The sequence below is a fragment of the Chelonia mydas genome, chromosome 12, assembly GCF_015237465.2.
Source record: "Chelonia mydas isolate rCheMyd1 chromosome 12, rCheMyd1.pri.v2, whole genome shotgun sequence".
Taxonomy (NCBI): Eukaryota; Metazoa; Chordata; order Testudines; family Cheloniidae; genus Chelonia; species Chelonia mydas.
Genome location: NC_051252.2, coordinates 16,100,795 through 16,128,210, shown reverse-complemented (window position 1 = coordinate 16,128,210; position 27,416 = coordinate 16,100,795). Strand labels below are relative to the sequence as shown.

The following is a 27,416-nucleotide window of genomic DNA, read 5'->3' as shown; positions in this document are numbered from 1 at the left end:
GAAAGAATTGCAGAACTGTCCCTAGGGACTATAAGTGTAAGAGACCAAGGAGTCTTTCCATTGATTCCAAATGGCCTTTGGATCAGGCCTCTCCTCCTCGCTCTAGTTTTGCACGTGGAGACCGATGCCCTCAGGGCTGTGACACATACAAAAAAGAGGCAACAACCGCACAGTTTGCTCGGCCGGGCTCCCGCCCGCAGCTCCATCGCGCGCCGCTCTTGTCGAACGCTACAGCGCCGCCACGAGCCGATCCCACCCCCGGCCCTTTTTGGAATCTTTCCTCCTGCAGCCACGCCCCTTCCCTTCCCAGCCAATGGGGATGGGGTTTGCTAGGGAGGGGTGCGACCCGGAGGGGATGCCCAATGAGGTGCGGCGTTGTTGTGGGGGACGGGGGACTGCGGAAGGGGCGCAGGGTGGGACTAGGAGCCGGCCCTCTGGGCTGCGATGCGAGCGGCTTCCAGACGCTGAGGAGGGGGCGGCCGTGCGTGGTGACCGCCCTCCCCCACCCGCCATGAATTCGCTGGAGCAGGCAGAAGGTAATTGGGGTCGCGGGGTCCCCGCCCCCCCGGGCCCAGTGACCCTTCCTCCTTTCCCGGGGGGCCGCAGGGGGAGCTTGTGTGTGCGGCTCCCGCGCCCCAGAGCGGTCTCCTGCCTCTGACCCACGACTCCGGCCCCTTCAGCGGGAGGCGTCAAAGGGCGCTGGCCAATAGCAGCTGGGGGACTGCGAGGCCACCCCACCTCCGCCCCGGAGCGGGGAGGGACGTTCTGCGTCCTGTGGCCCAGTGACAGCGGGAGCCAGCGAAGGGTGTGCGGGGCGGGGAACGGGAGTGAGCGGCGCCCCTCCCCTGGGGGGTTCCGGTTTTCTGTAGGGCCAGAGGTGCGCTGTGCAGACCTGCCCCAGGACGAGGTCCCTGGTGCTCACAGCCTCACGCCCTGGGGAATGGCTCAAAGGCGAGGAGCCGGTGAGTTGTGGATTAATGTTTTGTTTGCTCGCTTATTGATGGAGGAGGGACATGTTCCTGCTATGCAAGCGGCGCTTGGAACAACGATAGAAAGTGGATTCGGTTGTAAAAGGGGAAAGTTCTAACTCTTAACTGAGCCAAGTTATTTGAACGAGAGTGCGTGCATCGGCTTTCTCCACCGGGAACAGACTAAAAGGTCTCCAGTAGTTTGCAAAACTTCCTTTTTGTCATCTTTCTTTGGTTTGGTTGTTTCATGACCGAGCCTGGCTTTTACAGTGTGGTCTATTAAGTCTGTTTTTTCTGCGTTGATAAGAGATTTGCTGTACAAGTTGGAAACTTGTCATAGAATATTCACTAATTCATTTCCTTTTTGAATGTAAGCTATGTATTCAACACAGCTGTAATTCTTTAATTGCATTCTATATCTCAAATACATTGAGATGTAATAATCTAACCAAGGAATTCTTTTCTTCAGGAAAAATACAGCTCACTGAGCTTCACTTTCTTATTTGCTAAAACAGATCCTTATTTTAAGTTTTGGTGCAGATTTGTAGCAAAGGATATTAAAAAGGAATTTAAAGCTGCTTTCTTCAAAAAAATCAATACAGGAGAATATTTTAATAATACACCAGTACTTCAAGATTAGATAGATTAGTAAATGTCATATATAAAACAAACAAGATGTAGATACATTAGCAGACATATTAGAAATTATGGGAATACTGAAGTGACTGTCAACACTTATTCTAACGCTGTAAATATCGGAATTATCTCTTTGGTTAGAACTGGTAGACACGCATTTTTAAAGACCAAACCCATCATTTTTTTGAAAGAGGTTGTTAACAATTTGGGCTTCCAAGACTTATAAAATGTAGCTCAAGCCTTTATTTTTTTATATTCACTTCATTTAAAACACTAAAAATCATATTTAATTTACAAATGCTTTCTGTTGGTTAACAAAGTAGTTACATTTTTTCCAGTTGCTAAACACTGAAATAATCTCTGCGTATATTTTAGAGTAAGTACACACTTCAGTAACAGGCATGCATTTTAATGAAGGTATTTTTCTTGTAGTTTTTGCATTGTCACCTTTATTAGAACTTGACATTCTAATACAACATGAAATTCTTTCAAAGAATAGTAGTTGTTACTTGAAGCCAGCTTACATTTGAAGTATATATACCTTTTATTAATAAAAATATCAAACTTCAAACAATAAATTAGTGGGACAGTTTTAAGCCCAAAACTTCTCTGCTGGAAAAGGAAATCTTCACAGACATTAAAATGAACAGTTGACTCTTTTTTTTTTTTTTTTTATCTGAAAATATTTCTAAAGTAGACTTCTCTTCATGTTAAATAGTTCCCCTGTAATGTTGCAAACCAAACATGCTATTTCATGAGTCAGATTCTAAAGCTGGCTAAAACTTAAATAATTTATTATTGTATTTTCATTTTCCAAGATGAGTGGCATGTAAAAAAATAGATTATTGAAACTGAAAGGACTGTAAAAATCTCAAATGATGCCAACTGAGGTAAGAATTTTTGTAGTGAGTTATGGTGATAAGTGTCATTCTAATCACAAACAAAATACCAAACTTTATCTATCATTAACACAGACCATGGAGTATAACAAGGTTTTCTGACACATTTTACATTTCAAAATATACCTTGTTTTAGAGTATTTTAATCTATTAATATTAATGGCTTGCATTTAGATTAACAAAAGGATATCATGTCAAGGTATTCTAATCTCTTCTGTATATGGAAATACCTGTCACTTAATATATTCCTTCTTGGTGGGGAGCTTAACCAAAAAGTGTGGTAAATTCTAAAGCTAATATGCTGAGATGCAGTGCTAAGCATCTTTCCGTTATCTATTGCTTAATCTGAGGTGCAGGTGATTTTTGATCACTATATCATCAATGCATTACAGCTTTCCTTTGCAAGTTATGAGTCTGAGCTGCACAGGGCATAAGTAACAGAACAGAATCTGAGGCATTAACTCTTAAAGGTCAACTAATAGACCAAGACTTATTAGATCTCTGTCTGTCTTTTCCTCAGATCTCAAGGCTTTTGAAAGAAGACTTACTGAATATATTGCATGTTTGCAACCAGCTACAGGACGTTGGAGAAGTAAGCTTAATATTTTAAAGGAGAAGTTGGATTGACTCTTTAATACTTCATTTGGCATTTACCCATGTATATGCCTATGGATTTGTGTTTACAAAAACAAACCTGTGCTTTAAAAATCTTACTGTATATACTTTGTATATGAGCCTAAAAATCTTTTAAATATTTGAAGGTACCACACATTGACAAATTGTACAAAAAATAGCAAAAGTAAAATAATGGATTTATGTTGTTGCAACTATACTATGTGCACAAAACGCTTATAACATTTGCACAGTTGCTATTCAAAAGTAGATATTGGCAAGAACAACAAAGCTAGAAGTGTAATCAGTATGATGATGATCTTATAGGCAGTCTCAGCAAAGAAGGCCAGGACTGAATTAGTCTTTTTAAAAGGAATTCTTCAGGACAAGTTCGAGGCATATTGAGACTTTGTGATTAAGGCCATATCTACACTACCACTTATGTTAGCAAAACGTATGTTGCTCAGGAGTGTGACACCCTCCCTCCCCCATGAGTGACATAAGTTTCACTGGCATAAGTGGTAGTATGCATGCACTCTGTCAGCGGGAGAGCTCCCGCCAACATAACTACTGCTGCTCTTTGGGGGTGGTTTAATTATGTCAACAGGAGGATTCTCTTCTGTCAGCATAGAGTGGCTACATGAGAGATCTTAGAGGCGTGCAGCTGCATAGATACAACTTTGCCACTGTAAGCTCTCTAGTGTAGGCATAGTCTGCACTACCTTTTTTCATTCTTGTATCTATTTTGTGACTGTATATAGGGGTTTGGTTTCCAAGTTGGGCTATTTTTCACCATGATAACTTAAAACCATTTGTTTATTGATAGCTTTCTCCTATTCCTTAGTATATTTTCCAAAGTTTTCCCCAAAATCAATATATTAAGTTCACTGGTCCTATAGTTTATTTTTTTTAATGGGTGTGTTCACTTTCCAACTGTTGGCAATCTCTTCCAAACTTGTTCAAATATATTTAAATGCAGGCTAAAGTTTTACTGACTTAAAGCACACTCATGAAGAAGTTTTAAATAAACATTGGATGTGGAATCTAGTGACTTCTTCATAATTCTGTTATCTGTATAATAACTACTTTATTCCTGGAAAACTGGTATTGATATAGGTAGATCTTTATTATCCTCCTGTGTGAAACAGGAGAAATACCTTTAATTTTATATGGCATAAAAACTTTTTAAATTCCCCTTCGACTGTGCAAATTCCAGCTCCTAACTGGACCATTTTTATTTTATCAGTATTACCAGCCCCAAAAATAAGACATCACGAGTCTGCTTTACAAGCAATGAGGTTTGAACCTTGAGAATGTGCACTGTTCATGTCTTTCAGGCTTTTATCCACAACTATGAGTGGAGGGTTGGAAATAAAACTTTATTGTAATAAAAGCTGAGATTCTCACATAATCACTTGCCTCCCAGAGCTGGAGTACTGCTACACTTGCAATGAAATTGAAAGAGTTGGCGAGGCTGCCTGCCTCCTTGCAGAGCAGCTTGCAGGACTGGCACTTTAGTGTTATTGGTCCGTGGAAGTTACGTGCAGAATACTGCGTGGGTTTTTAGTGTATTGCTCAAGAAAGATATTCTGTACTACTTTCCCTCAATTTTCTGACTAATGTTTCTAAATCAGTGTATCTAGTAGAAACCTCTTATATCTCCCCCCTTCCCTCCCCCGCATGTCTTTACTTAACAAAACACTATCTGGTACTACTTTTTTGTCCTCTCTAGGAGGCCAATAGAATCTTGAAAGGGTTGCATTATTTTAAACGGTAAAACATTTTTTTTATCTCCTTCCACTTTGACTGCATAAATAGAAAGGTGGGAGTCCAAATGAGAAACAAACATGATATGCGGGTAGAACTCTTCAAATAAATCTCGTTCTTCTTTGGACATTCTTATAAATCAAGAATGGAGAGGGGAAATAAAATAGAATGTAATCTCTTTCAAAGCTGTCTCATGAGACCTTAAATACTTTCTAATGAATATAAACCAGATGTGTTGCTTATGACCTTTATTTTTCATCAGTGATTCTTATAGTGGTATCAGTCTGCACAGCAACGGGTGCTTGGAACTGGTTAATAGATCCTGAGACACAGAAGGTAAGTTATACTCTAATGTTGAAATATTAAATGTCTCATAATGTTTGTAATTTAGATAATAAAAACCAAGTGTATGTAGTCAGGAGTTGTGCACTGCCTTGAAGAGTGAAAAGCTAACAGCAGGGTTATTTCTCTGACTGATTCAAGACACTAGCGACAAAGAGCAAATTCAGTGGATTATTTACATCACAGGAATCACACTTCGAGGGGCAACTAAGAATTTTTGAGGCATTCCACAGCTGTGCTGAATAAGGGTGATTTCCCCAGAAGAATAACTTCATTCTGTCTATCTATAGAGCATAGTCTGCTGAGGCCACCTTCAACTAGACTGATCCATGATCAAGAAAATTGAACTTGTGAGAACAGTAGCAAATTAATTAGTCCTAAAAGTTTTTTCTTATGTACCTCTGCACTTTGGAAATATCTCCCCCTTTCTCCTTGAAATAACTTTTTGTAGCAGTGGAACAATTTAAAATTTGTCACCCTAGATATGTATACACAAGCTATGCATTTAAGTTTTTGTTTAACGTGAATATCCAAGATGATCAAACTTATGTTTTCCTAAACTGTGTGGGTGGAATGGCCTGAGGCTTGGTATTCTAAATTTCAGACCAGAAATTTGCGGCTTGTATTGAAGTGATGGCAGACTTCTAGGCTACATTGTATCTGTGAAACTGAATCTGAAAGTATAGTTGTTCAATGAACTTTATATGGTGCAAGAGAACTTCTGAGTTTTGAGTGGAATATAGGAGATTCGCTTTACCACCAAACTGAAGAAAAATTGGTAAAGGATTCCTCACTTATTTTCATTTTTACACCTTAGCAATAAACTGAGCTAGAGCTATTACATTTTATTCAGAAGTGGAAAGAAAAATACAAGATGAGTGATGAACAATTGATTATTTTTGTGTCATTAACAGGAAAGTACTTTTTAATTTTAGACTGTTCCCATAGAACTTTAAAACAGAAATTTAGCTTAATTGCAGAGACTCAAACAGCACTACTACAATGAGAAATGTTATCAAATCAGAAGCTGAAGATTAAATATCCTCGGATCTCACAGTTTTAAAAACTCTCTTCAGATGTTAGCACTCTATTTGTCCCCACTTTAAAAGGGATAACGTCATGGATAGCAGATCTAAAATTTTACTTAGGTTATTTTTCTTAAACAGTATATATCACTTAGTAGGGCAGCTGCTCTAATTGGGACTTCTCCCAGGAAAATCGGAGACTATTTTCTCTGTTACCTTCCAAAAACCTGAAAACAGAAGGGATATTCATTGGGAGGACGTTTGGCAGAAGCACTTCTTGTAAAGAGTAGCAGGGTTACAAAGGAGTAGTAAGTTCTGAGTAACAAGGGAATTTTTAAGAGATCTATTCCAGTTTACATTAGTGGCCTAAACATCAGGTTTGAAATACTTGGTCTCCAGCTTGATGATGTCCCTTCAATCATGGAATCTTTTAATAATTTTTCTTCAAGATAATTTTATTTCTCTCCTAGGTGTCCTTTTTCACATCATTGTGGAATCATCCATTCTTCACAATTAGCTGTATTACTCTAATAGGCTTGTTCTTTGCTGGCATACACAAAAGAGTGGTGGCACCATCAATGTATCCTTTGATAGTTTGTCAGGTGAAAGTTGAGGTAATTCTTACTGTAACTGCAGCCCACATAAAATCTTTGTTTAGTACTTTTCTTTGACGAAATTCACACAGCATAGCAGCCCGATGTCGAACAGTCTTGGCAGAGTATAATATGTCCTGTGATGATGTAAGTGACTCTAGTCGCACTGACTACATGTACATGTTTAAGGCAGGAATAAATGCAAAAAAGAGGAAATTGCTCTCTTCCTGAACAGACATTGCATTCCCAGCTGGCACGGGTATAAATAGCAATGTAGATGGTGAGATAAGGCTTAGGTGTGTAGACTGGCTTACTTGCATGAACCGCCTGAGCAGTGCCTCCCATGTACTGTGAGATACTATCCTGCTATTTTTAGCAACATAGTATCTTGATAGTGGAGCTTTCTCTGCTGCAGGGAAAGGCCCTGGTGGGGAGGATGCAGCAGTGAGAAGCTCTGGCAGTTCCCTGTTGCCAGAACCTTTTACTGCAGCATGTCGCACGTGTGTAGTACCTGTACTCTACATGCTGTTAAAGGGTAGACAGCCTAAGAGTGCATATTTACATTTTTACAAATAATGTATGGTTAAAATATGAAACTACAAGTTACTTAACGGTTCCATGGATGCAAACTCTTAGTTCTCACCCCTGTTGTTGCAGACAGCCTTATTACAAAGGTGAATGTTATGTTAAATTTCAGGGGTTTGTTTGAACTTGAATTTTTCTTTTGCAGACTGGAAAACTAATTTTGAAACCTAGGCCCCATGTTCAATAATCGCGATCTTCCTTCAACTCTGTCCACTGCCCTGGAAACCAAAAATGACCTTTTCTCAAGGTAGTGTGGCACAAAAAGTCAAACAGGACTGGTTTTCAGTTGCCTAGGAGTGAGAGTCTTACTTACAATTGACAGCGTAAGTGTGCAATATTACTGTCTGGCATATTTGTCTAAATTCTCTTTTGACTATCCTCATGTTATCAATGCTTTTGCTACTTTTGATTACCTCTTTTTCAGTATTAGTGTCACTTTTGTTCTTCAGGTAGAGCAAAACATGCAGGTGAAGTATGTTAATTGGTTACTAAGTTAAACTTGGAAACCAAACCTTGTTTGTTTCTTATAATGTGTTTTTTGCAAACTACTGTAAATAGCAAATCAATGCCAATGTTAAGCAAAGAGTAATACATGCTGTGTGAATTCTTGTTCTCATGAACCAGTATTTAAAGGGATGCTTATCTGCCATTCCCAGAGCTTTTTATTAATTACAGTTGTCTCTTTCATTCCTGGTTACAATATTTTTGGAATCCGCAAACAAAAGAGACTTAAAAGAGAAATCTATGGTGGGGAAAAAAGGTCTTATTATGTTTAAGAATATTACAAATATGTTAAAGTATCACTTGTCTGTCTACCTACAGTACTTCGGCCACTTTCACTGTGGTTATCCTTAATTCAGTGCTTTCATCTAATTCACAGTACAACCTGGTTTTAATTATTTTAAGATTTTAAAAACTCTTAAATATACTTTCAGATTATAAAAGTTCTGCACTGTATCTGAATTCCATAATCACACTGTTTTAAGAGTGGATTTTATCCTGTTATAATCTGGCCATGCAACTAGTATTGCAAATATTTAACGTCGGATTCAGATAATTTGATAAAGGAAATATACGATCGGTGCCACAAATAAATTAATAAAACTCTCTAAAGTGTTAAGAGAAACTGTGTGGCTGTTATGTATACATAGTACAATAGTCCTTGAAATATTTAGAATCATCATAACAGTTTAATTTTAAGTGTTCAAGGTGCCTTTTTACCTGTTTCAGATTTTTGTAATTTAATTGAGCATACATCAGCATAAAAACACAAAGCTATTGCCGGCACAATAACCTCTCACTACAGATAAGATTAGCAAGGCTGCCTCTTAAAGTGAGCATAGTTTGACTTTTATGTATGTTAAATTTTTGCTCAGTTGAGGCAATAAAATCCTTTGCTCCTAAAGGTTTTGTACTTCTGTCCTTCCATTGTTTTTAACTGATGTAAATTTTGTAGGTAAATATGTGCATTAAATAAATACTTTATATATGTTAGTATGTTTGGGTTTTTTTGTATTATATGTTGACAAATGTGCAGATATAGCATGGGAAGTGACAAAAGCTAAACAGTTATGTACTTTAGTTATGAACAGCTGAAGACTCCAGGGACGGAAGTATTGTGGCTTTTGTTTTTTTGTGAAATGTCATGTTTGTAATGCTGGATATTGATGTCACCAAAATAGGGACAGAATGGAAAGCTGCAGCCCATGGTCCCTCTACAATAATCCTCCAGTCTACCTCAACCCTGTTCCAGGCACCTTCTCATGCCTAGAGCAGATATTGTCTCTATCTCCATTCAGTCTTTGTCCTTTCTGAGGCCTCAGGAAGGCCCCAGATTCAACAAGCACTTAAGTATATACTTGGGTGCTAACAAGGGTGCCATAGACATTAATGTGATATGACCACTTGTTGATATGGTGGGTCCTTGTCCAGTTCCTGGTGAACATATTCATGTAGGCTCCTGAGTCATCATCAGATGGAAATTACTTTTAGTCACTTCCAAACTGGGCTGGATTTGAACTAATGATCTGCAGGTCATCCAGCATCCCTGGAATGCCTAAATCAGTGGCTCTCAACCTTTTCAGAATGGTGTACCCCTTTCAGTAGTCTGATTTGTCTTGTGTACCCCCAAGTGTCATCTCACTTCAAAACTACTTGCTTACCAAATGAGACGTAAAAATACAAAAGTGTCACAGCACATTATTACTGAAAAAGTCTTACTTTCTCATTTTTACCATATAATTATAAAATAAATAGATTGGAATATAAATACTGTACTTACATTTCAGTGTATGGTATGTAGAGCAGTCTGAACAAGTCATTGAGTGATTTAAGTTATACCGTTCTAAACGCTATGTCGTCAGGAGACCTGTGCCACTGTAAGTGCTGTAGTGTAGATATAGCCAAGCTTACACAGAGCTCTTCAGGTCTGGGAAATGTCACAGCTAAATACAAGGTTTCAGAGTAGCAGCCGTGTTAGTCTGTATCCACAAAAGGAAAAGGACTACTTGTGGCACCTTAGAGACTAACAAATTTATTTGAGCATAAGCTTTCGTGAGCTACAGCTCGCTAAATACAAGGTGGAACAGATTGTTTAGCATAAGTAGTTAGCACATTTCAAGGGCCATTCAAGGTGAAATGGCTTGTTAACACCAATCCAGTCATGGGGAGCGAGTGCGGAAAGGAAGCATGGAAAGGAAGTGGAGGAGCCAGTTTTGAGGGTTGTTAGTGTTGGGTTACAGATTGTTGAAGCCAGTGTCTCAGTTCAGTTCATGATTTTGAGCATCTAGCAAAGTTATGAATTTAGCTCCCAGGCTCATCTTTTGAAAGTGTTGTGAAGGTTTCCATCGAGGATGAGGACTGATAGGTCAGATATAGAGTGGTCACTTTGTGAAGTGTTCATCCACAGGTGATTAAGGCTTTGTTTACACTACAGCTTATGTCTGTATAATTTATATCAGTTGGGGGGGGTGTGAATAAATTACCCCCCTTGAGTGACTAAGGCTATGTCTACACTGGCAATTGAACGTATTAACCTCTCCCCGCAGACAAAAGTTTTGCCACGACAAGTGCCAGTATGAACAGCGCGTTGTCGGCAGGAGACCAAACGCCGCTTGTTGCACATGGAAGTTTTTTGTCCACGGGAGAGCCAACAAACAGCAGCTACACCGCATGACTTTTAGCAGCACAGCTGTTGCGACACAGCCATGTCACTAAAAGCTGTGTAGTGTAGACCAAGCTCTAACTTACACTGACATAAGCACTGGTATGGATAGCACTATGTTGGTGGGAGAGCTTCTCCTGCTGACATAGCTAGAGCCGCTCGTGGGGACTGGAGTAGTTAAGTAGATGGGAGAGCGCTCGCCCATCGGCTTAGAGCAGCGCAGCTACATCAGTGCAGCTGTAAAGTGCCCAAAGTGTGTTTTTGGTCATTTATCATTTTCCTGTGTGAGTTCATAGAAGAGTTTACTGATACACCGCTACGGTCCACTTAACACATTTCAAGGGCCATTCCAAGTGAACTACTGTAGTGCTTTAATGAAGATACTCTAGGCTGATGGGAGAGAACTCTCCTGTTGGCATAGTTAATCCACCTCCCGGAGCAGCAGTAGCTATGTCGGCAAGAGAAGCTCTCTTGCTGATGAAGCATTGTCTATATGGGGGGTTAGTTATACCAAGCTATGTCGCTCAAGGGTGTGGATTTTTCACACGCCTGAGTGGCAGTTATACCAATATAGGTCTCTAGTGTAAACCAGACCTGAGGAAGAGCTCTGTGTAAGCTCGAAAGCTTGTCTCTCCCACCAATAGAAGTTGGTCCAATAAAAGATGTTACCTCTCCCCCGCCTTTTGTCTCTAATATCCTGGGACCAACCCGGCTACACCAACACTGCATATAACTATGGGAGATAACTTTCAAACATGGTTGCAAACTATAAAATGGAAAAATATTAAGGCTGCAAAAACTAAAACCAGTGTGCCACATGTAAAAGGCAAGGATAATAGCCCTGGATTATTTAGAAAGAATCTGCCTCCTCTCTGTCGGAATCTGGATTTTTTATTTCCTATTGTGTGCTGCTCCACTCTGTGGTTCCAGGGTTGGATACAACATAAGGACAATAATTCAAAAGTATTTACTTTAACAATCTAATCTGCCTTTGCTGCTGTTGTACAAAGTTTTAAAACCTACACCCTCCTTTAAGTCCTGCCCTAGTCTCTATTACTCTATAACAGCCCGTAGTAAATATGCAGCTAAGTGTTAGGGACAGATTAAAAAAAAGCATCCAAACAATTTGTATCTGATATTGCAGCGGTTTATGTGCATGTTTTGTTGCTGTATTATGTAGCAAACTGTCCACTGAATGAAACATCACAGTTGTGCAGAAGTGTCCATCTCCATTAATCACTTATGCTGTCCACCTGTGAACAAATGAGATGCAGTTTACTCCAGTTGATAGGGTATAGTAGTAAACTCAGATGATGTTTTATTATTTATTTGTATTTAGTGGAGAGCCTAGTAGCCCCTAGTCATTGAGTAAAACATGGGGTTTGTAGGAACCTAGAACAAAGACTATTCCTTTGGCTATGTCGACACTACTGCAGTAAGTCAACCTAAGTTACGCAACTCCAGCTATGCGAACAATGTAGCTGGAGTCCACGTAGCTTATGTCAACTTACTGTGGGGTCTGTACTGCCCTAGGTCCATGGTAGATGCTCTCCTGTCTACTTACCTTGCTCCTCTCGTTCCCAATGGAGTAGCGGGGTTGAGCGGAAAGCACTCTGAAGACCCGCTAAATCAACCCCCGGTGCACCGATCACCGGAGCGTCCATCCCGCGGCAGTGAACGCATAGCCTAAGGCTATGTGAGGCAGACACAGGCGACGTCTACACTAGCACTTTTGTCAGTATAACTTATGTCACTCAGGTGTGTGAAATAGACACCCCCTTAAGTGACATAAGTTACACCACCAGAAGCACTGGTGGGGCCAGCGCTATGTCCACCAGGGAAAGGCCTCAAAAGCTGTGACTCTAGGAGTGGGAGCTTTAAGACAAACACCACTGCCCGTCTCTTCTCACCTGTGGAAAATGTCGCAGGGGCAGCCTCGGAAGGAAGGAGTGGAGGGTTTAGCTTCCTTCCATCCTGGTAAAGCAGCAGCCCGGCAGGGCCTAGTCTCTCAAACGGCAACGGGCGCTGCCCGTGCCCCTGGGTGTCCTGCTACCGGCCCGCGGAGCCGGCGGGAAGCTGCGCGGTTGCGCACAGCCCAGGGCGCTATTGTACGCCACGGCGTACGCTGCCTGGGCGGCGCAGCGCCCCCTAGCGGATCGGGAACTAGCCGCTCCTTCTTCTCTGCGCCTGCGCCAGGGTCAGGGCCGGCCGGGCTGCGGCCGCACACGTGGGGGCTGTGCGTTCTCCTCCGGCCCGGCGGGGCAGGGTCGCCGCGTCGCCGTCCGCGGGCGGACACCATGGGCAAGAGCAAGGCCAGGAGGTTTCGGAGAGCCCCGTTCTCCCCAGCCGGCCCGCAGCGGGCGGCTAGCGGGGAGGGGCCGGCCGGGGAAGACGGCGATGGAGGCTCCACGGCCGCTGAGCTGCTGGAGAAAGTAAGCGAAAGCAGCTCCTCCCCTTCCTCCCCGCAAGTCGGTGTAGGGGGGGCTGGGCACAGGCTGGAGCCCTGCTGCTCTCCCCTCACCCCCCCCGGCCAGTGCTCTGCAAGCAGCTCTCCCAGCAAGGGGGCCTCTCCTTTTGTGGGCCGGGGCCCCCGCCCACGTGTGTCAGGGAGGAGGAGAAGGCCTGTGTGGCTTCAGTGGCATGCTTTGAGCCGTGCAGGCACGGGCAGATTGATGGGTAGGGGCTCTTTGAGCCTGGTTTTACCCTCCCCTGAATCTGGGAGGGAACCTGTGGTGTCTGTGCCGGAAGCGGCTGCACTCTGCACCTGGCTCAGGCTTGATTTGTGGTGTGCAGTAGCTAGCCAGTTTCCCACCCGGGATGTGTATGCTAGCCATACAGGGAGATGGACTTTTTTTTCCCTCCCTGCAACATCTTTTCAGAGGGAAAGGAGCTACAATGTGAGCTGTACCTTCTGTGATAGAGAAATGCACAGGTTGTTGTCACATACCAAGTGGTGGGGTGTCATCTGGTCAGTATAGAATCATACAAGTGTATTGAGAAGTCAAGTCCAGTCGGAGGCAGAACCAAGTAAATCTAGACCAGTGGTTCTCAAACTTTTGTACTGGATATTTCTGTTAATCCATTATTACCAGGTCTTGTGTACTGGATATTTCTGTTATTTGGTGTAGAAGTACCTCATTCACCTTCTCTTCTTGATTTGGTGGGCTGTAGTAGCCCCTCCCATGACATCATCCCTATTTGTTATCCATTTTATCTTTCTTCATATACTTTCCACTGGTCTGTCTCTCACCCCCTGGAACTCAAAACAAGAATATATATTCTTGATGTATAACGCAATACCTCCTCCCTCTTTACCCTGCTTGTCTTTCCTGAACAAGCTATACCCTTCTATACCAGTATTCCCGTCATGAGATTTATCCCACCAAGTCTCAGTGATGCCAACTAAGGCATAATTTAGCTTGTGAACTCATATTTCCACTTCTTCCTGTTTATTTCCCATACCTCTTGAATTTGTGTATAGATATCTAAGATGTTGAGCAGATTTCCCCACTAATTTCCCTGTTGTTACTCCTATGGCCCTATTGTAATTTTCCATCTTTCTCCCTCACCCTCCCCCCCCCCGACAACTAGTGCTCTGTTAAGGTCATTTTTTTTTATGCTTACCTGTGAGCTTTTAGCGTAACAGCCGTGTTAGTCTGTATTCGCAAAAAGAAAAGGAGTACTTGTGGCACCTTAGAGACTAACCAATTTATTTGAGCATAAGCTTTCGTGAGCTACAGCTCACTTCATCGGATGCATACTGTGGAAAATACAGAAGATGTTTTTATACACACAAACCATGAAAAAATTAAAAGAAGCTTTTGTCACTTGCCCCTTTTGAATGTAGTTTAAAACCCTCCTTGCTAGGTTGGCAAGTTGGTGCTTGAAGATGCTCTTTCCCTTCTTGGTCAGGTGGACCCCATCTCTTCCCAGCAGACCTTCTTCCCAGAACAGCATCCCGTGGTCGAGGAAGCCAAAGCCCTCCTGTTAACACCATCTGTGAAGCCATCGATTCATCTCCAGGATGTGCATGTTCCTCCCTTACCCTCAACCAGGAGGATAGACAAAAATACAGCCTGCACTTCTGATTCCTTCACCCTCCCTCCCAGATTTTGTTGAACTTTTCATGGTTATACCTGTCAGTATCATTGGTGGCCATGTGGATGAGCGGCATGGAGTAGTGGTCAGAGGGACAGATGAGCCTCAGCAGCCTTTCTGAAATGTCTCAGATGCAAGCTCTAGGCAAGCAGCACACCTCTCAGGACATCATGTCAGGTCTGCAGTTGGATACCTCTGTCCCCCTCAGAAGAGTCCCTGACTACCAGCACCCTACGCTGCCTCCTCTTGGGTGCGGTGGTTGTGAGCCTCCCCGTTTGGGGGCAGCTGGCAGCTCTTCAGCCACTGAGGTCTGCTCCTCACCTCCTGTAGCTGGTACGGCATACCAGTACTTTACCTTGATGAATGCGGGAGCTGGGTTGAGGGTGGAGCAAAGTCTATGGTCTGAGGTGGCCATAGAGTAGCCAGTTCTTCTCTGGTGCAGTCGTTGTCTGTAGTTGGCTAACATTCTCCATCTCAGATGTTTCTATGTGCATTCTGTCAATCAAGTCCTCATGCTCTTGGATGCTATGCAGACAAGCTGCCTCATCCTGCAGCTCTCTTACTTGCTTCCTGAAAGACTCAACGAACAGACACGTCTCACAGCAGGTGGGAATGTGCAAGCTGCATTCTCAGCAAGTCTCCAGGGTATGAAGTCTCCAGGGTCAGTTTGTCTGTCTGGCGAGGGCCCCACAGCTGCAGGTAGAGGAAGATCTAGCAGTGGTATTGGCAACCCATCATTGTCCTCCCATGGCAGGTGGTTCTTTGTAGAGTTAAGGGAACTTAACTTCTTCTACAAGTTAAGGGAAGGGGGGTGGGGAAATGAAAACAAAACCAACAACAGGAAGGGGGGAAAAAGATGTGATTTGGGAAACCACAGTCCTGTTAGTTTGACCTCAATTGTATGCAAGGTTTTGGAACAAATTTTGAAAGAGAGAGTAGTTAAGGACATAGAGGTAAACAGTAATTGAGATTAGATGCAACTTAGTTTTATAAAAGGTAGATTGTGCCAGACCAATCTGATCTCCTTCTTTGAGAAGATTACTGCATTTCCTTTGTCTAAAAAATCAGTTGATCTAATCTACCTGGATTTCAGTAAAGCATTTGATACAGTTCCATATGGGACATTATTAGTTAAATTGGAGAAGATGAGGATTAATATGAGAACTGAAAGGTGGATAAGGAACTGGTTAAAGGGAAGACTACAATGGGTCATACTGAAAGGTGAACTGTCAGGCTGGAGAAAGATTACTAGTAGAGTTCTTCAGGGATCGGTTTTGGGACCTATCGTATTTAACATTTTTATTAATAACTTTGGTACAAAAGGAGGGAGTGTGTTAATAAAATTTGCAGATGACACAAACTTGGGAGGTATTGCCAGTACGGTGGAGGATTGGGATATCATACAAGAAGATCTGGATGACCTTGAAAACTGGAGTAACAGAAATGAGATGAAATTTAATAATGCAAAGTGCAAGGTCATGCACTTAGGGACTAACAACAAAATTTTTTGCTATAAGCTAGGGCCTTATCAGTTGGAAGTGACAGAGGAGGAGAAAGACCTGGGTGTATTGGTTGATCATAGGATGACTATGAGCTGCCAGTGCGATGCAGCTCTGAAAAAAAGCTCCTAAGATGCACCAGGTGACGTTTTTCCAGTAGAGACAGAAAAGTGTTTAGTCCCATTATACAAGGCACTGGTGATACCTCATCTGGAATACTATGTGCAGTTTGGATCTCCCATTTTTAAGGAAGATGAATTGAAAGTGGAACAGATGCAGAGAAGGACTACTAAGATGATCAGAGGAATGGAAAACTTACCTTATGAGAGGAGACTCAAAGAGCTTGGCTTGTTTAGCTTAATCAGAAGAAGGCTGATAGGAGATATGATTGTGCTCTATAAATACATCAGAGGGATAAATACTACGAGGGGGAGGAGTTATTTAAGTGCCAATGTTGAGACAAGAACAAATGGATACAAACTGGCTACCAACAAGTTTAGGTTTGGATTTAAAGGAAGGTTTCTAACAATCAGAGGAGTGAAGTTGTGGAATGGCCTCCCAAGGGTAGTAGTGGGGGCAAAAAACATATAAAGACTGAGCTTGGTAAGTTTGTGGAGGTGATTGTATGATTGCCATCAGTGGCATGTAGCTGATTTGTGACTGCTAGTAGCAGATGTCTCTAGTGGCTGGTGATGGGAAACTAGATAGGGAGGGCTCCGAGTTACTACGGTTAATTCTTGCCTAGGTGTCTGGCTGGTGGGTCTAACTGATCGCCATATTTGGGGTTGGAAAGGAATTTTCTCGCAGGTCAGATTCATAGAGACCCTATTTTTTTTTTTCGCTTTCCTCTGCAGCATGAGGCACAGGTCACTTGCAGATTTAAACAAGTGTAAAGGGTGGATTCTCTGTAACTTGAAAGTCTTTAAACCATGATTTGTGGACTTCAGTAACTCAGCCAGAGCTTATGGGTCTATTACAGGGGTGAGGAGGTGAGGTTCTGTGACCTGCAATGTGCAGGAGGTCAGATTGGATGATCATGATGGTTCGTTCTGACCTTAAAGTCTGAGTCTAATACATAACCATACCTTCCTCCACTGGCAAACTTCCAGGTGCCTTCATCTCACCAGCCACCTGTTTTGCCACATATATCTCAGCTCTTCCCTTGAGTCTTGGTACCATTCTTGAGGAGGGAATGAGGAGGCAACTGAACATCTGAAGTTTGACTCACTCTTTTTTCACCCTGACTGTTGCTTTTCATAAAAGGGAGGGTCATGCAGAGTAAATGGCTGAACTTGCTCTCCCTTTGAAAGAAAAATAGTGTAGTTTAGTCTTTGACATGTAAAGCCCCCTGACCAACCCACTCCTCTATGTTCTTCCTGTTTGCAAGCAGAAGCCCTGCCCTGGGGAACTAGTATGTCACTGGAGAGGGCAGGGGCAGCAGTACTGGCCAGTCTTTGGTGCGTGGCACAGCTGTGCGTCTTCTGCCTCTTTCCACTTCTCTGCTGCTCCTGCTCTTTGAAACAGCTGTTGTTGGCTCAGCAGGCCGTAAACCCTGTGAAAATTTGAGTCTACCTGAGCAGAGCTTTTGCCTGCAGACTGGGAGAGGAGATCATCAAGGACTCGGCAATATCAAGAAACCCCAAAATAGATGTAGCCACTCACCCATCATAACCCTTCACTTTTCACTAGTGTCATTGAAGAGGATTGTACTTAAAGCTCATGTAGATATGTTATGAGTGTGGGTAATCAAATCTGTTTTTTCCATAATCAGACTTTTGGTAGTCCGTGATTACTTGAACTGATTGAACAAATCATTGCTTCCCTTTTCTCTTGTATGCTCATTTTTCTTTTGATACGATTTTTGCCTTTCAGAGTTTAAAATCTAGGTGAAGATCTTTTGATTTTTAAAAATGTTTATTTCTTTTAAAATTTGTTAAGTCTTCTTCCTTTACAGAAATAAGAAAACATGATAACGAGGGGGAAGACAGTGCAGTGTGGGGGTGGGGAAAATGACAGGTTTTGTCTCTTGCTACAGTGTAACTTTCTAATCTCCTTTGTTGTATCTCCTCAGCTGCAGCATCCAAGTGCTGATGTAAGAGAGTTTGCCTGTGCCAGCATTTCCAAAATGTTGCAGCAGAAGCATGCAATCCCAGCCTTTCTGCAGAGAGATGTAGTCCGGTGTTTGGGTCCCATGTTGCTTGATCAAAGTTTAGCTGTTCGTGAGACAGCTGCTGGAGCTCTCCGGTAAGTGATTTTTAATAATGTATTGTAGAAGAAGGAGTTACTGTTGGTACAGTAGAGAAAAGGAGTTTCAGATACAAGGAAACAACCTTGAATATTGTCATCTTTGGGATTTTTTACTTTAACCCTATTATATATATTGTTCTAATCAGAAAAGTCTTGATGTATGAATGCCTACAGTCCTGATCTCACAATGAGATTCATATGGACAGATGCTGATTGCCTTCAGTAAAGCTCAACAAGAGTCTTGTTGCAAGATCACAGCTTGCCTTAGCAGTTGTTGCTACTCTGGTTCCTACTTCTTGTCACATGTTGTTTTCCATCTCTGTAGTAGAAAGAAATACTAAGGGGCAAAATTTTATGGGACTAACTGTACTGCACCTAGACCTACTGTTGTTGTTTTTTTTATTTGCACAGAAACATAATGTCAGTGTTAGTGTTTTCTTTAGAAATGTGTTTAGTAATAGTTTTCTGTAAATATTTTGCACACACATGCTTTAAAGATTAGCTTCCAGGATATCAGAAGGAAGGGCTTGGGGCTATGTTTCCCAAATGAAATCTTGCCATATTTTAGTAGGAATAAAAGTAGGCTCAGGGTACATCTACGCTGGGTGTGGGGGGGGAAAGACTTATGACAGAGTCTGAAAGCCCAGGTCAGCTGACTTGGGTTTGTGCTACAGGACTAAAAATAGCAGTGTAGACATTTGGGCTTGGGGTTGGGGCCTGAGCTCTGAGACCCTTTCTCCTCACCAGGTCACAAAGCCCAGGCTCCAGCCTGAGCCTGAACATCTACATGGCTATTATTAGCCCTGTAGCACAAGCCTAAGTCAGTTGACCTGGCCTCTGAGACTTGCTTCCGTGGCTTTGGCTCATTGCTATGCTATCTACAAAGGTCTGTTTTTTTTTAAACTGAGTTTTATATATTTTTAGATTAAGAAATGTAAGAGACTAAAAGCAGGTGATTCATGCAGTATCACCTTAGTAATTAAATGTTACTTTAAAAAAAAAATAAGGCAAAACCTGTCATAATTTCTAAATCTGTTACTGTAGAAATATTTAAATATACCATCTTTGAAATATTCAAGGCAGGTAACTTTATAATATGTGATCCAAGACATTTAACTTGTTCCAGAAATCTCAGTGCTTGTGGAGGATTTGAAGTTTGTGATGACATGGTGACTAAAGATATCATGACACCCCTTGTAGCACTTTTGAAAGAGGTATGTTAATTTTTTTTAACTTCTATACAATTTTTAAATTGTCCTGGTCTTTCTTTTTTCAAAACTACCGTGAAGTGTTTGTAAAATTGTTCTGAAGGAGTCACTTGAAATTTAGGCAGAAATTCTGGCAAGATTAATGTATCTCATAATGTTAGAATTGTAATTTTTTTTTTCTATTTGTAGTAGATACAATCCAGCAGAATTAGGATATTAGCTGAAAATAAATTGCACATGTGACAATCAGCAACCAGACACACCAAGAGGAGAACAGGGGGGTTGAACCCTAAAGAATAAGCTGTTGAATTAGCTGATTGTATATGATGATGATATACTAGACAAAAATGTCAAATAAACTTCAGCTCCACCTCCCAGCCGGACAGCGAGCGATCAGACAGGGAGAGGCACCTCCCAAGCCAGACTCAAGTAACCATTGCACAATCCAGGAGAAGACAAAGATAGGCCATTAAAGTTAATAGAAAGTCATTGAGACAAGTGGGTATTTTCCCACTTTGAATATCTGTAGTGATTGAAGAAAAAGAGAACCCTGCAAACCCTTTTAAAACGGAAGGGGTTGGAAGTGAAAGGCAACTGAGGGACCGTCTTTAGATGGGAAGCAGTCTGTGGATGCTAATGCCCCCCAATATCTAGGGTGTATGCTAGGAAACTGTTCAAAGGCAATAGGTAACTTGTATTAGAAAAGGGATTTCATTGAAGATGGAAGTGTAAAGTCTAAGGGCACTTCTGCGCTACAAATTTACATTGGCACAGCTGCAGTGAGTTCTTGTGTCCACATTGGTACTGAGCTTAAATAATTCCTCTCCCTCTCCAGTATTTATCCCTCTGATGTATTTATAGAGAGCAATCATATCTCCCCTCAGCCTTCTTTTGGTTAGGCTAAACAAGCCAAGCTCCTTGAGTCTCCTTTCTTAAGACAGGTTTTCCATTCCTCGGATCATCCTAATAGCCCTTCTCTGTACCTGTTCCACGTTTGGTTTCCTTTACTATTTCATCTTTGAATCTGGGGTTTTTCTATTAAATCCACTTTTTTTTTTTAAACCCCCAAGCAGATCTGTTGTACAAACTGTATGGCGTGTGTGCACCAAAGTAAACTGATAACTAGTGGGTCTGTTTCATGCCTTCATGGGAATGGTCCAGGTGCCTGGTATTTACGAACTTGGGGAGGATGGATTTGGGGAGACTCAGGACTCCAAGGGCTGTTGGAGTCACCCCTCAAGGAGTGACTAAGCTGGTGGAAGCCAGGGTGAGACCTTGTGCTTGGTGGGCTAGCTACTGATATCAGGGTTCTGAGTCATACAGCGTTTAAGGCACCCCAAGGTACAGGGTGGGTGGTGACACAGCTCCTTACTCATTTGGATGATCTCCAACATGTCACAGTAGCGTAGTTGGTACAGGAGTTGCACTCCAGTATCAGTGAACTGAGGTTCACCCTCCAAATACTTGCTGAACAAACCCTAGTGGATTCAAAAGTGAGGGAACAAAGTACAAGCTCACAGGTTGTTGTATTCTTTTGTTTATTTTGGGTCAAGAGGAATAATGAAGGAAAGGGGAGAATGAACAAATTAGAGTTCTGGTATGCAATGGATAAAAAGCAGCTAGGGAGCTTATGTTTGAAATCTGAGCCATAACAGCAGAGCATTAAGGCACCCCAAGGTCAGAAGGCAGGCAGTGACCAAGCCCCTTACTGGTTGGGATGATCCCCAAATGTCTCAGCTCCCTAAGGAGTTGCTCCTAATCCCTTTTCACATAAATTATTACACAACTGGAACACTTTATTTCTGTGAGAGTTAACCAAAATGATATGCAAATCTAGAGAGAGATCCCAAGCAAGGACCTGATTCTGCACTCTGATCTGCCAGCACAGATCCCTGTGCCCACACAGAAATCCGTTGAAGTTAATGGGACCCCACACAGCTATAGGGAGGGTGAATCATGCAAGCAAATCTGATTGCAGGATCTTTACAATTTGACATTACATGCCACATCTACTGAGGTTCACAGTGAGTGCTCTAATCCAAATTAATGATTGAATTTACAGTTGGCAACATTGTTATTGTACCAGTCACAGTAATATAAAGTGTTTCTAATACCTCTAATTGTACTATATAGTCTCCATTTGGTCCAGTGAATAAGGACCAAGACTGGGAGTCAAGACCTGGGTTCCATCTATCTGCTGACTTTACTGTGTTTTGGACAAGCTATTTAACCTCTGTGCCTAACTTTCCCCATTTATAAAATGTGGATAACTGTCAATCCCTGTGTAGACTGCCCTTCTGAGACCCTTTTCCAGTCCACTGAGTGCATCCGTTTTAAATGGAAGGTCTCTACCTTCCCTTTGGGATGGGATCCCACGATCCTCCACTCTCCCACTGGGTCTCTGATTTACACCTGCTAGCTGTCAACCATATTAGTAGGCCCATAGCTTGGCACCTGTAAGAGTTTTCTCTGGGGGTTTGTGGACAGGAATAGCATGCTATGATACAGGAACAGATTCTTGAAAACAAAGTATATTTGTTTTGCCAAAGGGTACTCAGCTCTTAGAGAAGTGGATTTAAATTAACAGAGATCTACACATACTGTCTTACCTACACTTGGCATTCCCCTTGAGGCCCCGGATAGACCTGACTTAGCCCTGCTGCCCCTCTCTTCTCTTTGGGCATCAAGTTACAGCATGGTTGCTGCAGACCCCTAACTTCCAGTAAGTCTCCGTGTCCGCCTGACAACTTCCCTCAGCATAGGGGCAATCATTTAAGAGAACACTGTTTCTTGAACCCTAGATTCTGAGCCTTGAGTATTATTTTACCTTTCCAGCCTGGTTTCTTCAACAATCCTTTTTGGTTTAAATATGCATTCAGAAAGGGTGAGTACACAGAGGGGAAAATTACGTTTATAAAAAAAACAACATATTTCCCAGTTCTCCACATTAGCCATGTTTGTAAAGTGCTGTGAGATATGTAGACGACATTCTGTAAAAGTGTTTAATTATTAGCATTAATGGACATTCCAGTGTTTGTGAGATGCATCTGCCATTGTGTTTTCTTGTGGCAGTCAGACAAAAGTTTAACAAGTTTATTTGTCTAGAAGAAAGTGCTTTTGAAAACGAGGGGATGTGTGACAAGACATAGTAAAAGGTGATTTTGTAAAGGTGTGTAATTTCTTTTCTGTAGAAAGGAATAGTTGAATTCGTATATGACCCTGAAGTCTATGACGTTTGCCATGAAGAGTTGCAGATGAACTGTAAATTCTGTCATTAAGTAGCTGTCCTGAGATCTCTGCTTTTAATTTTTTTCTCTTGTCCAGTTCTTTTCCAATTCCTTTTTGCCTATTCGGTTACAGTGCAGTGCTGGACTAGAGGCCAATGAGGTCTCTCCCACGAAATGTCAAGATACAAAGAAAAATTGTGTTGAAGACATAGCCAATGAGGCTGTTAATGTGTTATGGAATGTATGGTAAGCTTCATTTTAATATTAACACAGATGCTTTTCTTATATATCTAGTTCTTTTGAAAAATGGTTTGACTTGATATGTCCCAGTGAAGATAAAAGCAATAATAGCTGGTTATTTCATTCCTGAAAGTAGTTTGTATATTAACATGGTTATCTCTTTTCAAACTTGAAAAATGTATTTATATACTTTTCCCCCATAAATGGCAAATAGCATAAAACATGTTTTTTAAGTGAAAGATCGTGAAGATCCACAAAGTTATTATTTTAAAATTATTATTAATCAAGCAGGTAGGACTGTGCTGAAATCTGACTTCCAAGAGCTACTCAGGCTAAATCCTGATTTTGGCTTTTGTGCAACTACTAGACCATAATCACTTTGAAGGTGAAGACTTTCTGCAATTCATGGGAGACTGAAGACTGCACCTCCCAAAATTCCTGTAGGACCATTCTGTAGTGGAGAAGTAGGGGAACATTATATGCCAACCAGGAGACTACAGTGCTGTCCCAGCCTCAGTGGGGAATGTAGGCCCCACCAGAGTCCCTACTGCCTGAGCCTAATGTTTTGCTACAATTAAACTACTCTCCGTGGGCCTGATCATGCGCTCAGTGGAGCCAGTAGGAGTTTTATATTGATTTTGTTGAGTTCAGGCCTCTTGAGCTCTGGAATGCTCCAAATCATGGATTATATAAATGGGAGTCCCCTAGAATTCATAGCGAAGCCACAGAATGGAAACCTAGGATGGCCTGTATGCTGCTGGGCTCTGCATTCTCCACTGAAGGGGCAGAGTGGAGCTTCCTGATCTGCATATGCTATGCCCATTCTATCAGCGCCTGGAGATCACTACATGAAAGCGTAAAGAGTCCTGAATCTACAGGGAGAGGACATTAAGGAGAATGCAGAATGTCTAGATAGAAATATGGAGTATTGAAATGGGGAAAGAATTAAGACCTATAGAACATAGAGGTTAGTAAACCTTTGGGGTGTCTGTAATGGAGAGAATGCTGCAGAAGAGTAACAGAATAGTGAAGAAAGTGCTGAGGTATGAGCCTTAAAATGACCTATGCAGATCTGCAGTATAAAGAAAGGGAACGCTGACTGGGAACTAAGTTCAGCACAATGTTAAAATCAAAGGCAGCTGAAGCAATGCGCAACACAGATTTGTCTACCATGTGCTTTCCCCAGGTACTGCAATCTCAAGGGGAAGATTAAAATGGTTGATCATGCCACCAATGCTAGAAATAGCTTTCCCCTCCCTCCTGCTATCTGACATTATAAAGAGAAACGCCACTTGTTTCAGGCAGTCATCTCCTCTGTTGGGTCAAATCCTTCCACCTCCTGTGTGGGGATGGACGACCTTGTAGCAGTGGAACACATCCGGTTATGCTATATATAAGAGCCATGATTTTCTAGCTATTAGGCTTCACCATGGAGCCACTCTGCGGCCATGTCGGGGGAAAGAGTGAGGATTTCTTTTCTTCCTCCTCCCTCTGCAGATGTTCCCAGTGCCTGCTAGTGCTCTGATGCAGGAAGGGTGCTTAAGCATATTTAAGCATGTGACTAGTCCCATTACTAATTTACATCCATTTGTGTACCTGACATGAAGAAAATTATAGGTTGCACAAAGAGAAACAGAAACAATATTAATAGAAACTCTAGTGCAGACATTGGTATGACACAATCTGACAAAGACTTGGGCTAAGAGTTCAAACTGAATTTCAACCTAGAATGGTTTTTTGTTGTTGTTCATTTAGGCTCCATCATGTAAGCTGCTCCATGGGGGTGGAACCTTGAGACCATATGAAGCCCTACTGCCTTCATTGGGGCTCCAGGCATCTGCAAGCATGGAGTAGTAGCAGGGTTGGGGCCTTCGTGTCTAACACACACACACAACTATAAAATAACTGCATGCACAAGTCTCTGTGCTGCCACGTAACTTTTTGTTGTGTAACCCTTGCCCTCGATAGAACTGGATTTCTTGTATTCATTTGTCACTTGTCGTGTCTTATTTCAAATGTAAGTGACTTTGAGTCAGGGACCATGTTTTGTAAAGCATTTAGCATATTTTGGGCACTAGACAAATAATAATTATCGCAAGTTTCCTGGCCATTGGCTGGGTTCTGTGGTGTTTCTGATCTGTAGAAGTCATGGTTCCGTCTTAATATTTTAGTTCTAAGTGAAATAAGTGAGGTAATTTAAATACATACAGATAAGATCAGTAAGATAATTAAAGTAAATGGCACCTTTCAGATGGTTTTAGAAAAGTAGTACAGACTTCTGAATGTCAACTATCTGTGCTGAAACAATGACTTCTTATTTCTGAGTGGAAAAGAACCACCCTTCAAAGTGGAAAATGGGTCCTGGAGCTGTTCATTTTTTAAAATGAATTAATAAAAATATAAATTCCAAAACTAAAATGTTTGAATAAATTGTTAGAGCTCTATTATAGTGACTTTTGTTAGAAGTGAAAAATGTTTTATCATTCTTTGTTTTTCTTAGTGAGTGCAATGGTACGGCAGTATCTGTATTTAACAAAGAAGGGTGCTTGGATGTTGTGTTACAATATTTGAAGAAATTTTCCACAAACATAGATCTGGCTATCTCAGTAGGTAAGTGGTGAAAAGGGTAGTGATCATCATGTAGTGTTTTGAGCTACGAATATATACCTAGCCTTTCAATACACTGTATTATATGGTCATATTAATGATCCTATAGATTCACAACTGAAAATAAAGAACTTCAGAAAGCCTTCTTCTAAAAATTACGCTCTGGAGTTTGAAATCTTGTATGCTTGTTTTCATTCCAAAAGGGGAATGGTGTATTGTCGTGCTTGAGTGAGAGGGAAGGTTTTCTGGAGAAAAATAAACTAATTTAGATTTTTTAGGGATGAGTTTGTAATGCAAGGGGGCACCATCAATTGAAAAATTACACTTCTCTCTGAAAATGTTTGCTCTAACTAATATTGTTACAAGTACTTCAAAACATTTCCACTGTTTCTCTTGTACAGTCAGTCACGGCTTGATCCACATACTTCATGTGAGTAACTGAATTCAGTGGGACTGTTCTCTGGGTAAAGTTATTCATGCCCAAAAGGGTTTGCAAGACTGAGCTCCAACATTGCTTTCACCTATTTGTGCGTATCTTTCATGCAACAAAAAAGGAGAAGAAAACCCTTTTTTAGTTGAAAAACGGTAATTGTTGGGGCAGTGTAGTACCGTAAACTACTTTTATCCCACACTTGTGAAATTGAACAGCTTTCATGATGATAGTGTCTATCCAGTTAGCGATCTGAAAACATGACATTTTTGTTTGGTTGGTTTTTGTCACTACAGCACATTGCTTGCAGGCAGTGACGGAAGATAACCCAGAGCTGCTTTCTTCTTTCAATGTTTCTGCGCACCAAGTATTGGAATCCATAATGTTGTCCCAAGACAGTACCATGGAGCATATCCTTTTAAGGACATTGTTGGCAGGTATGATCAACTGGACCCTAACTTTTATATTTGAATATGCTGTATAGAATGTAAAGTGGGATGGGAGAGGCAGAGGTTTTAGTTCTCCATCATGCCAAAGTAATAGCAACAAATTATGTTGTTGTCAAAGTGCGAGCTTAGAAGCAAGAGCTGGGTAGATTGTTCTCAAATCTATTCCTGCCACTGTTATGCCTTTGTCAGGGAGCCTGGGGTTTCATGTCATTTTTCACAGCCACGTAGCATAAGATAGCCAATATCTGAATCATGCCTAAAGGCACTGTCTCTTGATTGTGACTTCAGTTCCAATTTGGTTTGGTGTTACTCATTCATTAGTTCTTACTAAGGAAATAAGGCAGTAATAAATATTAAAGAAACTATGTTGCTCTTGATCTTATCTACACTGGGCTTTCAAGCATTTGGAAATAGATTTTGAACTTTGCTTTAGCAAGCACAACATTTAAACCATTTCTAACATGATTTATCTGGCCACTCTGTGTGAGGCCAACCTATTATACTGTAACAGAGATTTTGAAAGCAGTTTTACAGCAGTTTGGCCTGTCCAGGCTGGCCAATCAAGACTTGTCTGAAATTGGTTTAGCTGGAAGAGTGTTGAAACGGACTTTGAAAATCTGTTTTCAAACATGGTTTTTAAAGCCCAATATAAAGTGCCTGGGCCATTGGATGCTTTGCCTTCAGCTTCACCATCTTGTATTACACCTTCCAGTTAAGATGCTTTAATTTCTGACACTGAAGTACAGTTAACTAGAATTCTCCTATCTAAAGCACTCAGTACCTGTGCTTGGACAGGGAGGGTTTTATTTAATTTCTCTTTA

General features: G+C 41.6%; 2 protein-coding genes and 1 long non-coding RNA gene across 7 annotated transcripts in view; 2 read left to right on the top strand and 1 right to left on the bottom strand.

Annotated features, from left to right (window-relative positions):
- The first annotated feature begins 335 nt into the window (after positions 1-335).
- CNEP1R1 (CTD nuclear envelope phosphatase 1 regulatory subunit 1) lies at positions 336-8,921 on the top strand. The gene is made up of 6 exons (XM_007059653.4): positions 336-536; positions 3,024-3,095; positions 5,145-5,218; positions 6,720-6,829; positions 6,935-6,989; positions 7,573-8,921. Exons 1-6 carry the CDS (start codon positions 356-358, stop codon positions 7,612-7,614), a joined length of 534 nt encoding a protein of 177 aa, XP_007059715.4. The 5' UTR covers positions 336-355; the 3' UTR covers positions 7,615-8,921.
- The window catches only part of HEATR3 (HEAT repeat containing 3), a 39,114-nt gene continuing 19,308 nt past the window's right edge, over positions 7,611-27,416 (top strand). For 2 of the 5 annotated variants that reach the window (XM_037877380.2, XM_037877382.2), the window contains exons 1-6: positions 12,888-13,022; positions 18,259-18,431; positions 19,561-19,648; positions 22,967-23,115; positions 25,610-25,719; positions 26,443-26,583. In XM_037877380.2, the coding sequence (XP_037733308.1) occupies positions 12,888-13,022; positions 18,259-18,431; positions 19,561-19,648; positions 22,967-23,115; positions 25,610-25,719; positions 26,443-26,583 (796 nt within the window). Of the gene's footprint in view, positions 7,751-12,887; positions 13,023-15,002; positions 15,022-18,258; positions 18,432-19,560; positions 19,649-22,966; positions 23,116-25,609; positions 25,720-26,442; positions 26,584-27,416 lie in introns of those variants that run through there. The other 3 variants (XM_027822132.3, XM_037877381.2, XM_037877383.2) reach the window with 3 other exon arrangements.
- Positions 11,720-12,637, bottom strand: LOC122462537. Its single transcript, XR_006285147.1, has 2 exons — positions 12,501-12,637; positions 11,720-11,843 (listed from the first exon to the last, which is right to left on the bottom strand). It is a non-coding gene; the product is annotated as an uncharacterized LOC122462537 (long non-coding RNA).

Excerpts from the sequence above, each read along its gene's own strand:
- CNEP1R1 (XM_007059653.4), top strand. The coding sequence starts at position 356 with ATGCCCAATGAGGTGCGGCGTTGTTGTGGGGGACGGGGGACTGCGGAA. Across the intron at positions 5,219-6,719 it reads TAGATCCTGAGACACAGAAG|GTGTCCTTTTTCACATCATT; the intron begins GTAAGTTATACT and ends TTTCTCTCCTAG. Across the intron at positions 6,830-6,934 it reads AGAGTGGTGGCACCATCAAT|CATAGCAGCCCGATGTCGAA; the intron begins GTATCCTTTGAT and ends AAATTCACACAG.